Consider the following 13950-nt stretch of genomic DNA (forward strand, 5'->3'; position numbering starts at 1 on the left):
TTAGGGATGGACATGTATCACGTTTCCCCTCATAACCAGCAGTTATAGTAGTATTTTTGTAAAAAAAATTGCAAATTAAAATAGCAGCCATGTAATTTGCTCTCTTTTACTTTTTTCAAGTTCTAAATTGCTCTGAATCACAATTGTTAGCATCACCCAGTTACATCTAACTCTATTTTGATGTTACTTTTTAATTTTTAAAGTTTTACTTTACTTTTTGTTTTCTATAAAACTTTTTAGAAAAGAGATGTGGTCACGGTCACGACACTGTGAACTGTGGGTGCAATTTGTACTAAAAATGTTCCCTCCGTATCTCTTGTAGGTAAAAGTGACCCGTTTTGTGTGGTTGAACTGAACAATGATAGGCTGCTAACACACACTGTCTACAAAAATCTCAATCCTGAGTGGAACAAAGTCTTCACATTGTAAGTAGTCATTCTTTGATCTCATTTCGAAACTGCTGCTAAATGATATTTATTTTTGAAATTTTTGTGCGTTTATTCTTAACTGATTAACAACTCAATGAATCTGGCCTGCCTTTGCCAGCAACAATGAATTGCATAATTGCATTACCTTCCTGATAGTGAAACCTGGGGAAAGGGTATGCCATTTTTCTTTGTTTTCACAGATATTTTTTTGAAACTATGTACTTTATATATGATTTGATGAAGGATTTTGCTCCCATTAACTGAATTGCCGTACTGCTTCTTCCTTTTATACTTTCTATTGAAATTCTCCCCAATTGCACTGACACCAAGGAGGACAAAGCTCTATTTGTTCCATTGCTCAAATCAGCAAACAATCCAGTCTCGGATTCGGCAGATGTTTTAGTTTTGGTTTGTTGCGTTTTAGCACAATAAGAATATTAAGTACTGTCCTATGTACCGGAAAACACTTTGAGTTAATTTTCTTTTTGTTTTAAAAAGTTTGTAAATCTTTTCGATCATGCACTGTAAAAGCTGCCGATGCTACACTATAGTATCTCCTAAGTCCGTGGTTTTTTTTTTTTTTTTTTTTAAGCTGGGCTTTAGAAATGAACTCTGAACAAAGGAAAACTCTCCAAACAGAAGTACTTCTTAAGTTTTCTAACATAGTTTTATTTTATTTTCGTATATGAGAAACTGTTTTATTTTCGTATATGAGAAACTGCTAAATTCCTCATTAATTTCTTATAATGTCCTTGCTTAAGAGCCAGTAACTAATCAGATTTAATTATCTGACCAATTTATCTTTAAGGAATTTCACATTTTTATAAGAGATGAAAGCCTGGTCAGGAGACTTGCACTCCTAAGAAGGTTGTGGAGAGTGTTTTTCTCTGGAATGCATAATTGAATGAATAGGTTTGATAATTATCAAAGCCATTAATTGATTGTGCTCTGATAAAGCCTTTTCTCACATGTGGTTGCAGTCTTTCAGTAATGAATATATTCATTTTTTGTTTTCTCTTAATTCATGTTTTCTTGGTAAATAGTTTGATCAAAGAATAAATGCTGTCAACAATTGGGGCTTATTTTTCTAGAAACAAAATATGAAGAGCTTGCATACTTGTTTATTAACATATGTTGTCTTTGGAACATAATGGAACACTACTTAATTTCTAAATCCTAGGGTGGTACAATAGCTATCAATGTTACATTTTCTTCATTCTATACTCTGTGTTGGTTAATTTTTACTATAAACCAAACAGAAATAAGTCAGAGTTTTGGTGAGAGCTATAAAGATAAAGGAGATATTCTATTATGATAAAAAAGAAAAATTATATAAACTATACTGTGACACTTGCTGAAATCAAACCTGGTAGTGCTTCATGTGGGAGTAACAAGAAGATGGGAATTATTGTAATAATAAGAATAGGACAAGTCTAAAAAAAAAATAAGTGCCACTTATTGATTTTTTTTTACAATAACTTATTCTTTGCCCATCCAGATGGAAATTATATTTTATTGAAAAATTATAACTTAAAGTTACAGTTGTATTCAAAGTTCCAGGTAATAGAACCATCATGTCTACTAAGGTGCATTGTGGGAAATTCTGTCAGATACCAAGCTACCTTATGTATGTGTATGCAAATGGTATACATAAAACATATATATACCAAATCAGCTGGAGCTATCTAAATTTTCGAAAGCATTTGTGTTCTCGTTCCCCACTGATGAAGTCTTTTTTTCTTTACATATATTTATTATACAGCAACATTAAAGATATCCATTCAGTTCTTGAAGTGACAGTTTATGATGAAGATCGGGATCGAAGTGCTGACTTTCTGGGCAAAGTTGCTATACCATTGCTGTCCGTAAGTTTCATTCACCTGACACACTGCTCTGTGTTGCTTTTGCTCAAGGAAAAAAAAAAAACCCTCAGCTCTATATCTGTCATTTCTCAACCAAGGTCTGTAATAAGAACACTAAAAATTTTAACATACTCAATGCACGGCCATGTTGAATCCCATGATAGTTAATTTTTCCTGACAGACTTGATCCTGGTAATGAACAGGTACTTGTCAGAATTGCCACAGTTGTTTTGGGTTCTCTGTCAGTTTCAGCAGCTGGGGGTCAAAGGTCACTGAGGGAGTGTATTCAGTGGAGACCGCGAGACAGACGGCTGTCATGTCCTTTTCCCGCAGATTCAAAATGGTGAACAGAAAGCCTACGTCTTGAAAAACAAGCAGCTGACAGGGCCAACAAAGGGGGTCATCTATCTTGAAATAGATGTGATTTTTAATGCTGTAAGTCTTAACTTTGGCTTTTTTGTACTGCTAAAGAGTTCAGTTTCATGAAAGCTTTTGTTCCTGATTTGTAGAGAATTTCTGTCATTCCTCATTTTCTCTAAACCTTGATGTATCCTGGAGAATACGCTTCTGCCACTGCCTGGCACACCCACACTTTCTGTTATAGCTGGCGGCTGCCGCTGTGGCTGTGCTCTGGTCGCTGCCTGCCGGCGTCAGAAATGGAAGCGCATGCATGTGCAACTGTATACATTTATATTTTATGAGCACAGCAGCCAGGACTTTGAAACTTTCGAAATTATTGCAAATTGAACTGCGTGAAAAACTTGTAAACATTTGTACTATATTACTCCATAACAGACACATATGTTGATGTATAGGTGAAAGCCAGCTTACGAACATTAATACCCAAAGAACAGAAGTACATTGAAGAGGAAAACAGACTCTCTAAACAGGTAAAAAGCAAGGAAAGATTAATCCCTCTGGGAAGACTTGATTATATCTGTAAAACATCTATGTAAATTCAAATAAACTTTGGAGGTAAGGAGGGGGGAAGACTATGGAATTTTTGATCATCTACTGATGTGAAATGGCTCTTTCTTTTCTTCTTTCTTTTTCTCTTTTCCCTTCCTTTCCTTAAAAGATCAAACAAGGACAATACCAAACTAGTAAGTTGGATGGGGCTGGTCAGAAAGGAAAGGGGATACTGTAGGCTCTGCATAGAATGGATATGTGTTCATGCGTTAGCAGAAGAATGATCATTTTGAACATAAAATACAATTTGATTGCCATGGAATGTGTAAATGAGAACACCAAAAGCTGAGGTTCAAATATATGTCCAGACCACCCACAGGTATGATGCAGGTGTCTGTAAAGTGAGCCCAGTATAAAGTTCTTCCCTCTAATCCACGAGAGAGGGGGCTCTATCTTTTAAGGGAAGCCTTCCTCTTAATTAGATTTTAACTATGATCTTTTAGAAGTGAACTATTATTGGCATTTTTAGCTAAGAAAATAGAAAATCAGGAACCCTGATTTTTATATCATGAAGAAATTTTAAATTATGCTTGATATCTCGTAATTAGACTTGTAGTTTTAAATTCAATTTGATAACAAGTTAAGAAAAGAGTATTAAGCTACTCCTTTTAAAAATTGTTTACTTCCAAATAACACAGCTAAAATCAAATGTATTTGAGGTTATAAAGTTTACAGAACTCATTTGTGCGTGTTAAAATCTTTAATAATTTCCTGTGCTATTAGAAGACCAAAAATATTTTGGTTTTAATCCAATCACTTCACCATAAACAGTGCAATCTTTAGTTGTTTAAAGACAATGCATGAGTTACAAATGTAATACCTATCTGAACAGAAATACAGATTACATATTTCCACAGTTATAGTTAAAAGTTATAAAAGTAGCACTTAAAGTAAGGTGATCAGGGGCCAAGAAGGAAACAAATAGAGACACTTTTTACTTTCCCTGAAAGAAATTTTAACTTGTTTAGACTGGTATGCATGTATGTGCATCTATATGTACACATATATACGTTATTTTTTCTATATGACCCCGGTTAACTTTACATAGCTCCTTTAAAATACCAGATGGGCCTTGAAGTGTACTTGGAAGTAGCAAAATATTAACCTGCAGACATATTACTCTAATTATTAACATAGCTGTATGTAATTTTTTGAACCTATATCTAGAGCACGGGCTGTTTTTCTTACAGCTGCAGTCATGCCTTAATTTAAAATGTTTAATTTAAATTATTTCAATTCTCATATACTTTTTTTTCTTGTTCAATATCTGTAGCTTTTCTATCTCTTTTTTTTTATTGAGGTGTAGTTGATGTACAGTATTATATGTTACAAGTGTACAGTATAGTGATTCCCAATTTTTAAAGGTTTGTTCCATTTGTCGTTCTTATAAAATATTGACTATATTCCTTGTGTAGTACGATATATCTTTGTAGCTTATTTTGTATATAATAGTTTGTCATATACCTTTTTAAGTAACAGATTTTGTAAAGTACTTGTCATACATTTTTCCCTAAATCCAAAATTATGAAAAAGTAATGAGAAAATGTGGGTGAAATTTATTGTGGGAAGGAGGGAGATAGAGAGACGAAGAGGGAAAAGAGAGAGAGAGAATGAGACTATGATAGTAAGAAAGGGAGAATCCTACTGAAATGGTGAAAAAAATGTTACTTTTCTATAATAAAGCAGTACTTGACAGGTTTTTCCCTAAGGCCCTAACTAAAACCATCCCCAGTTATCCATTTCACTTTGAAATATCTTGAAATTAAAGCATTTAAAGCATTTTAAAAGCACAGGACTTCAGAATTCTTAAATATATTTAAGGTTCCCAGTATTCTAAGTGGCAAAAAAATGTTTTTGAACTGTTGGAGATTGTTTTTTTCTTTTGAATAGAGGTAGCCCAATTTGCATGATAGTATTATTTATGCAAATATATTTAACTAAGAAATTGCACTTATAATTTAGTTCTTTTCACCTTCTTAGAGATACTTCTTTTCTTCTAACTTGTGAGCCAAATTGCTTGGTATATTCTTACAACTTTATTAACTTTCTGAATCCATTTTAAATCACACTAAACTTGAAGAATTTTGTAGCATATCTGATGGGTTTTAGTCTTGCAAATTCTAATAATACTTTCATTTTCCTGTAGCTGCTACTAAGAAACTTTATCAGAATGAAGCGTTGTGTCATGGTGCTCGTAAATGCTGCATACTACATTAATAGTTGCTTTGACTGGGATTCACCCGCAAGGAGCCTCGCTGCTTTTGTGGTATGATCATACTGTATTACTTACATTATTATTCATTAAATTCAGTAATCATAGCTGCATGTTTCTGTGGCAGTAGTTACAGTTATGTTGATGTGGCCATTTTAAACTTCTATTTTGAGACTTGACTGGGCAGATTTGCCGTGGGCAGGAACCTGATGGATTGTTCAGGGTCTGAGTCCAAGAATACATCCCCGCCTCAGATTTCCGGAATATAAGACATCTCAGCCAATGTATAATTTTCTCTGTGACAGTTAAAATGTAAAACTTTACATATTGCATAATTCCAAATCCCAATAGCAGAGCCAAGAAAAGTCCTTAGCATTAAAAAATAATAATAATCTTGACCATCTTCATTTTAATTTTATTTGTCCTGTAGATATTCTTTCAAAATATGAAAATCTTGGGCAGTAGAATGCTAGTTGGTAATACTTTAATATGTGAATCAGTTGGAAGTGGATGTGACCTATTTAAGGCACATTTTATTATTTCTGAGATTTCCAGCTTTTAAAAACGCATGAGTGAGAGTTTGATAGATCCAAATAGTCCTCTGACAATGTTCATCTTGTAGCCTTTTACTTTGGTTATTTAAAAACTGCTGATGAGACCAACTTGCAAAGCTAGAAAATCTGAAAGAATACTTTCCTCTGAGCTTCAGCTGGGATTTTCTGCTCTCACATTATTTTTGCTTATTCAGGGTTTCGGTTTGAAGTTTAAGTGGAGTCGTTCTTTTGAAATCTTTTATTTTATTGTCATATTTGTTAGAATATGAGTACCTTATGCTTCCTTATAGTTACCGGTTTCTCAGAATATGACTTTATTATAAGGAGCTTACAAGAAGAGTTTTAATTATAGTAACAAATCAACATTTTAGTATTACCATTCAAATGAGTGTATGCACATCTGTTTAGTACTTTGAGCTCTGTCCTCCTCTCAGGCCTTGTATGGGACTTTCATTAATGTCTGAGCACATGGAACAAAGAGTGTATATGTCCCTTTGTGTTGTAAGTTACCAGAAAGTTAAGCAGCCTGCTTCCCATAGACATGTCGTTGTCTCCTTAAAGAAAGTGACTGTCATCATCATTAAGTTTTAGAAAAGAAAATCTGCCTCTTTCAATATTCTTGTATTCTTGTATTCTTTCAATATTCTTGTAATCTGCCTCTTTCAATATTCTGCCTCTTTCACATAATAAATACATTGGAGTACTGTTAAACAAACTTTATTATTATTTTTCAGCATCATAGAGGCACTTTGATGTTAATGAGGAAAAAATGATATTGAGTTTCTGTGTGTATTTTATGCCATTATTTCCAGGTTCCAGGGGCCTTTTAGGAGACACAATAATATTCTACTGAAAATGTCATGCTGCCATCTTTGATTCACTCCTCCCAAAGTCATTCCTCACAGCTATATGTGAAATTTGAAAACAGAGAAACCTATATAATTATATCATTTGTTCAGGAACCTTCATTTTGAGCAATTTAGCATTACAATGTGTGTAAGTCTTCATAAACTTCATCTGGCTTCTAGAGGTCACTCATGTAAAATGAATTCAAGATGGCAGACTTTTTTTCACAATTTCTTTCTGATTGAAAAATAAACCAGGCAGTGAAACTCTGAGAAACTTAGCTACATGTACATGATGGTACTTGAGTAATTTCACTGAAAGGGAGTCAAAATTCACTGGGGAAGAAATGTACTATTCTCTCTCTTAGCTGGTGGTCAGTTTCTAACAGACTGGGTCCTACAAAACACAAGCTGAATGAAAGATGCTTTCAAAATAAGGGGGGCAGGGGAGGCCACAATAAAGGTAGGAAAAGGGACTCCTGACACTGATGGTGAAAAAAGAGACCAAAAACTACAATGTGAATGCACATTAACAGTACTTTTGAGAAGAAACAACAATATTAATGGTTTTATTGAAAAAAATAAAAGAAGCACTGAATTACATTCCATTGAATGTTATTAAAACAATGAAAACAAAAGCCAGCTTCATTTATCTGGACCTGAACTAGGAGTTCCAGGAGAATGGGGACCCTGCCTTTTTCACCTGGGACTCTAGCATCACCTGCAGAGTATCTAGCGTTAGTAGGCTCCCAATATAAATGACTATCTAAATCGATAGACCAACCAATGATCCAATCAGTCAGTCTGAAATTTTTTTCTTATGTGGAGAAACTTTCTTCAATGATACCATATAAATAAGGGTTTGCTCTAATAAAGCTAGCTATTAAATGATGATAGACATAGCTTAATGCTTTGTAGTCATTTTTCCTATACCTTCCATTTGAATTCTAAACTATTTCATAATCCTCTCTCAGTCATCTATTTTAGTCTCAGGTTAAATTCTAATACAAAAAGATCCTTATATAGTAATAATAAGAACTAACATTTATTACATATCTATGTGCCAAAGAACTGTTTTTCAGGCACTAAAGCAGGAAAGTGCTTTTCATGCATTAATAAATTTAATATTCCCAACAACCTTATTATGAGGTAGATACTATTATTTTCCTGATATACAGAGGGAGAAGCTGAGGCCCAGACAAGTTAAGTACCTTGCCCCAAGCCACATGGATATTATTTCCTTTTCAAAAGAGCTTTTAAAATATGTACCTTGTAATCTTAATATCATAACGATTTGGGAAAAAAGAACTGTTGTAGGATTTTTATTCATCTTATAGATATTCAATAATGTATTTAAAAATGAAATGTTTCAAAGATCTTATTGCATAACCAGAGCCTTTTTTAGGCCAGTTTTTTGAAAAGAACTGCTTTCCATTAGGAGAAGCTATGAGCAGCACCCCATTGTTACAAACATATTGTTCCCATCATTCCCTGTTGATGGATCACGGGTCTATTATTATAATATTGGTTCCACTTGGCCCACTTTTTCATAAATGCAGCTGCCTCACATGGAGCACATGCATTTGTACCATTATGCCGCTTGGTTTTAGGCCCAGATCAGTAAACTTTATGTTTAAGTGCCTTTTTTCTATTCCATTTTATTTTTCTTTTCTAATTTACTATCCAAAAATAAATGTAGAATAATGAAATTAAAATGGAAAAACAATAATTTTGTCCCTGTGTCAGTTAAAATGGGGAGTATGTGAAATGCAGGGGGAGAGCTGCCCTGGCTTCTTTATGTGCTACCTGTGTGCTCTGTGGAAGGTTCAAAGCTGGCTTACAGTATTAGAAGCGGAAATCGGCCTGGAAGGTGATGGATGAAATATAAGCAAACACATTCCCGGGAATGAATGTCCTTATTGTTGTGTGCTATGAATTAGGTTTCTAAATTTTACTATGAATATTGTATGCTTAAGAGCAAACACAGACGTATGTGATGTGGAATGCACAACCGCTTGTCTTTGGGATGCATCTATTGTAGACATGGAAGTGTCTCATAAATTGGGCCTAATTTTCATCAGGCTCTTGACTAGACATTTGTGTTCTTGTGGATGTCAGTGGGTGCAACATGGGAAAAAAAAAGTGTACATTCTCTCTTTCTTTTCAGTACTGTCATTTCTCACTGTAATGAGCACAAAAATAATTGGACAACCGGGCTATCAGTAAAAAGGACACACTTCAGTGTGCGTCAAAGAATTATTTTACAGGACAAACTTTAATCCTTAAATGGGATTGTAGATAATTTGTGGTACCATCTGTCCATTTGGAATTGTTTTAGCCTTTTCTGTCGTTATACAGTAAGTGCCGCTGTGTTTAACATTAACATTTGATATTTTACACATTTAATTTCTGTTCTGCTGTGTGGTCCTTAGGGAATGGAACGCTAGTGCTACATGAGAGAGACAAAGTATTGATCAGTTAACATTTCAGCTACATTTATGTATGTCGCAAAATTAATGAAAATGCCAGACAAAAATGTCAGAGTGCACAAAAAGGTAGAATTTAAATTTGGTAGTTTAATGAAAAGTTTAAGATGTGCATTATCAAAAATGTCCTCTTGCCTTTAAAGTACAGTTCCTAGCAGAATAACTAAAGGGAGACACATATTTTACTTAGAGGAACAATGAACATGAATTACGAAGGGATGTCAACTCCTCAAAGTACCTTGTGTTCCAAAACAGCATGTTTGAATGCTTAACTGTTACTCATAAAATACATGTGTTTCTGTTCCTATCTGGAGAGCTACTGGCTTCAGCCCTCCGGGCTGACCAGCCGATGAGGCAGGCTTCCTACCGAGATTCTCCCCCTAGGTTTTCCTTGGTATCCAGGCATTCCTTTTGTGTCAAAACTGAGAATTCCCTCTACAGCAATTCATTGAGGCCACTCTGGTTCATTACTCGTTCCTTTCTAGGTCGTTTTCAAATGCCTGGTTTTCCTTTGCTCCTAGATAATTTGAGCTCCACCTTCATTCAATCCCCATTTTAGTAAAGGATCACACTCTGGACAACAGCGACTCTCAGAAAAGCTGGGCCATTATGCAGGCAAAGAGAAAAAACAGTGATGATGTATGCAAAGAATGACATGAGACAGCTCTGTGTAGCCAAATGATTTAAAAAAAAAAAATGGAGGAAGCACAAGCAAAGGAGGAACTGAACTTGCAGAGGCGATGGGAATATAGTACAATGATCTGAAGACAATAGGCTCCCAAGGAAACCTTATCAAGTACTTCCTGTGTAGAAAGCCTGCTGCTATTAAACAACATATGGGTTTTTCTAAAAGTTATTACAAACAATAAGGACATTTTAAGTGACCTTCATGTTCAAGGACTAAAAAGGGAGCATCGCTTAAGAAGAAATGTTAATGTGAAAACAAAGACATGTCTATATCACCTGTAGTTTAGATTCAAGTCTTACTAGCCTTCATATCACTGAACAAAAGAGGGTGATTGTACCGGACATATGGAAGGTAATTTTAAATTTCAACAGAAATTTCTATTTTAAAGAGTGTGAGACATCAGTAATACCACACCAACAAGATTATGATTCAGGTTTCTAGCAATTTTCAAATGATTTTTACAGAAGCTTTTGTTGTTGTTGCTACCATATTTTTTTAGTGCCAGCAGAAAAAATTGGAAATGTTCCAGATGTAATTTTTGTTACTTTCCCCACAACAGCAAAATAGAAGGACCCCTGAAAACCAAAGAAACAAGTACTAAAGCAGAATGATCTATAACTGATGGTCCTATCCTTGTATTCTTGAATTTTCCTGGAATTATGTAAATCTAAACTTCCAAGACCTTTTGCCCACCCTTCTTTATAGATGCTTTCCTCTGACATAAGGACTTACTAAATTTATAAACAATACTTCCAATTTAATTTACACAAATTTTAAAGGTACGTTGAACATTTCCTTCACAAATGTGTAAGTGAGAAAAAAAGAAAGTCTATACAGAGTTTCATTGATTTAGAATATTGTATACCTCCTAGTTGCCTAAAATTCCTTTTACAACGTCAAAGAGTATTGACACTTAGAAGATTCTAGTACTATATTTTTCTTTTCAGTAAATAGATTGTGTGCCCAATTCATATGAACCTGCTGGCACTTTAAGTTGATGTATACGCTTTTTCCAAATTTATCTGAATTCCACGGAAGGAAAATTTTTTTCAAGCAGTGGCCTATGAAAAAATTGTTTTTTTGTAAGTGGTACCTTCCGAAAAGTGTTGCATATAAATTCTTGCAACTGTGTAAAAGCCCCCCCAAAGACCACAGTTTAGAAGTGAGTTGAGTTTTAGGATTGATCACAATTAGCTAAAATCAGATATTAATGAAACAAAGCGTTTTGACTAGATTTCTCCAATCCTTGAGGAGTGATGCTCTAGTTCAGTTTGTAGGTCTATTTAAATGTATAATCTTTTTGTTTTATTTTTGTGGCTGTTACATACACCAATGCAGCACTTCCTCAAATCAGCGCTTAGCTTTCTTTAAATGGTGCCAATACCCTTTTTTGTTTATTTTAATAATGTCAGCAAAAGGGGCTCCTGCTCTTTGGAGGGAGATAATAACATAAGGCACAGAGTCTACCACTCTCTGAAAAGCTTACTCCTCTTAAATTTTATTTTATATTTTCAACAAGAAGAATTTAATTCTTATAACACATCACACACATTATCTATTATTTCTACTCTCCCTCCTTTGTTCTCTAAAGCAGGAAGTAGTAAGATGCTATAATCTGGAGATGTTTTCTTCTGTGGGTGATTTGAGGAAAATCGAGTTATTTCACTTTTTCTCAAGTACAGTACTGTCGTGCTATATTATAATCAAACATAAACTGCAGATATCGTCAGCATAACAATGATACCATATTGAATCTAGGAATTAGCCTTCTCATGAACCTTAATGATATGTGCAATGAAAGTTGGGGTGACACCAGTGCCTCATTGTGGTCTCCTTCTGGCTGTATGGCTGCTGTACCATTTCCCCAGGCAGCCTCCTTGTATTATGTATCAGGTAGTTACAGCCTCAAAACCTTTATGAGACCCTTAAAAAATATGTTGCATCCAGATTTTACAACTCAGTTGACTAAGGATCAAAAATTATAAAATAATGAAATCAGAGGTGTCTCACTACCTGTCCTCAGATTCCTAAACCAGTGTTCTTGTCCTCTGAAAAATTTTCCACCCCCTAGCTTCAATTTAAATTGTTAGGCACATGCATTCTAAGCAAAACAGCAAGCCATATTCCATTGCAAAATATTATTCTGTAAAGTGTTTTTCAAAGGAGAAAATTTAAATGAATGAGATAATTGTATAATTTATTTTAGTAAAATTCTGTAAAGTAAGAGTAATAACTCTTCTGAAAGATTGTAAATTACAACAGCAGTGCAGTCATTAATATACTTTAGACAGTGACTTCACTCTCCACATGTTTTCATGCCCCTTTGTATTGGGTAAATATTAAGAAATAAGGAGTAGAATGCTTTCTATTGTCTGATTTTTCTATTTTGACCAATTATGAAGATATACCTTAGAATTGTGGTGTATTAGAGTTAATGTACCAAGTGAGAAACTAACCTGAAATGCTGTTAAGGAAGACTTTCATTGCCTTTTTTCTTGCCATCATTTTACCACGTTTTAACATTACAGTCAAAATCGACTATAGATGCAGTAGTCACTCCTGCCATAGTAGGTGTGTGAGTTATGACACTGTGTTGCATCCTCTATTTTGCTGTGATGACAGAGATCCAATACTCAGCAAGTGGTAACATTAGAGATCAGTAACAGAGGGAAGATGAAAGAGTGACCATTTCTCGTGTTTGCACCAGTCATCAGCCACTGGCTCAAAGGGAAGTAATGAAGAGAAAATCAGAGAAAAGCTAAGAAGCAAGGAAAGATAGAAATCAGATCAAAGTGTAAACAGATATTTAGATAAAAATGAAAGGCAACCCTGATTTTAAGGGTGGGAAAAAAGATTTTAGAGACAAAGCTTGGCTTTTATTTTGTTTTAAATCAGTGTTTCTCTGTTTTTCTCATATTCACCTCTCTAAGGGGAAGCTTTTCATTTACTTTAATGAGACAAATGAAATACTAAGGAATAAGATTTTTCTCAGGGAATGTTGAGCTTTGAAGGGCCACAAATCATTGTGATACCTAAGATTCTTTTTGCTCTCCCCCAAGAACCAATTTTTACCCCCTTGGGTGCCATCTCAACCCTGTTGAGAATTCATGCTCTAGATCAAGTTTAATGTGAGCTTAACTATGTTTACTTTCATGCTCTTGGTGGTAAAGTCTAGTTTAGATTTTTGGTAGTTATTCCCATAGGTAATTATTCCCATAGGTAATCAGTCTGGAGAAAGAATTAGTGATCTCTATACAAAATTACTGACTACATAGTGATCTCTATACAAAATTACTGACTACATGGCAAAGGACAGATTTTGTTTGGCTTCACAGAGATTGAAGAATTGAATCTTCCCCTTATGAAAACCTATATGAGAGTTTTCTTCTCTACACCGATTCCAAGGGTACATTGTTGTGCTTCACTGAAATGGAGAAGTGGGGTGAATATTAATTCTGGCCTAAGTAATATAACCTCTATCATTATGAAGGTTAGATGGATTTTGTCCATACATTGTACTATAGTTATGACTAATAGATAGTCTTTATATTCCTAAATGAATATCGTTATGTTAGAGATATGAAAGCATGCTTTATTAGGCTTGATTACCTATTAGATTTTCATTGGAAGGGAAGGAAAAAGGGTTGTGGAATAGGAAAGTCATTTAAAACAGGGAAGATACACGTTCTACTGGCTATTCTTTGTGGCTGGTTACTCAGTTCCCCCAAAGGAATCAAAAAACTTTCACTGTTGTAATTTATCAATAATAAGTAAATATATGATGTTTTATATTCTAGTTAGCTGTATACAAATAATTCAGCTGCATTTTCCATAGTTAGCATCTTTACAGTTTCTGCCAAGAAGACTGCAGGCAATACTTACATGTTTGAAACAAGAATATATCAT

The 13950-nt window shown here is 34.5% G+C and overlaps 1 protein-coding gene across 5 annotated transcripts in view; it reads left to right on the forward strand.

Annotated features, from left to right (window-relative positions):
* Positions 1–13950, forward strand: part of MCTP1 (multiple C2 and transmembrane domain containing 1) — a 361361-nt gene that overhangs the window by 192991 nt on the left and 154420 nt on the right. For all 5 annotated transcript variants that reach the window (XM_027100597.1, XM_027100599.1, XM_027100600.1 and 2 more), the window contains 5 exons: positions 323–425; positions 2191–2293; positions 2624–2725; positions 3106–3180; positions 5406–5525. In XM_027100597.1, the coding sequence (XP_026956398.1) occupies positions 323–425; positions 2191–2293; positions 2624–2725; positions 3106–3180; positions 5406–5525 (503 nt within the window). The remainder of the gene's footprint in view (positions 1–322; positions 426–2190; positions 2294–2623; positions 2726–3105; positions 3181–5405; positions 5526–13950) is intronic.

This window comes from Aethalodelphis obliquidens, unplaced genomic scaffold, assembly GCF_003676395.1.
Source record: "Aethalodelphis obliquidens isolate GAN/ISIS:26980383/991018 unplaced genomic scaffold, ASM367639v1 scaffold4, whole genome shotgun sequence".
In the NCBI taxonomy this organism is placed as follows: Eukaryota; Metazoa; Chordata; class Mammalia; order Artiodactyla; family Delphinidae; genus Aethalodelphis; species Aethalodelphis obliquidens.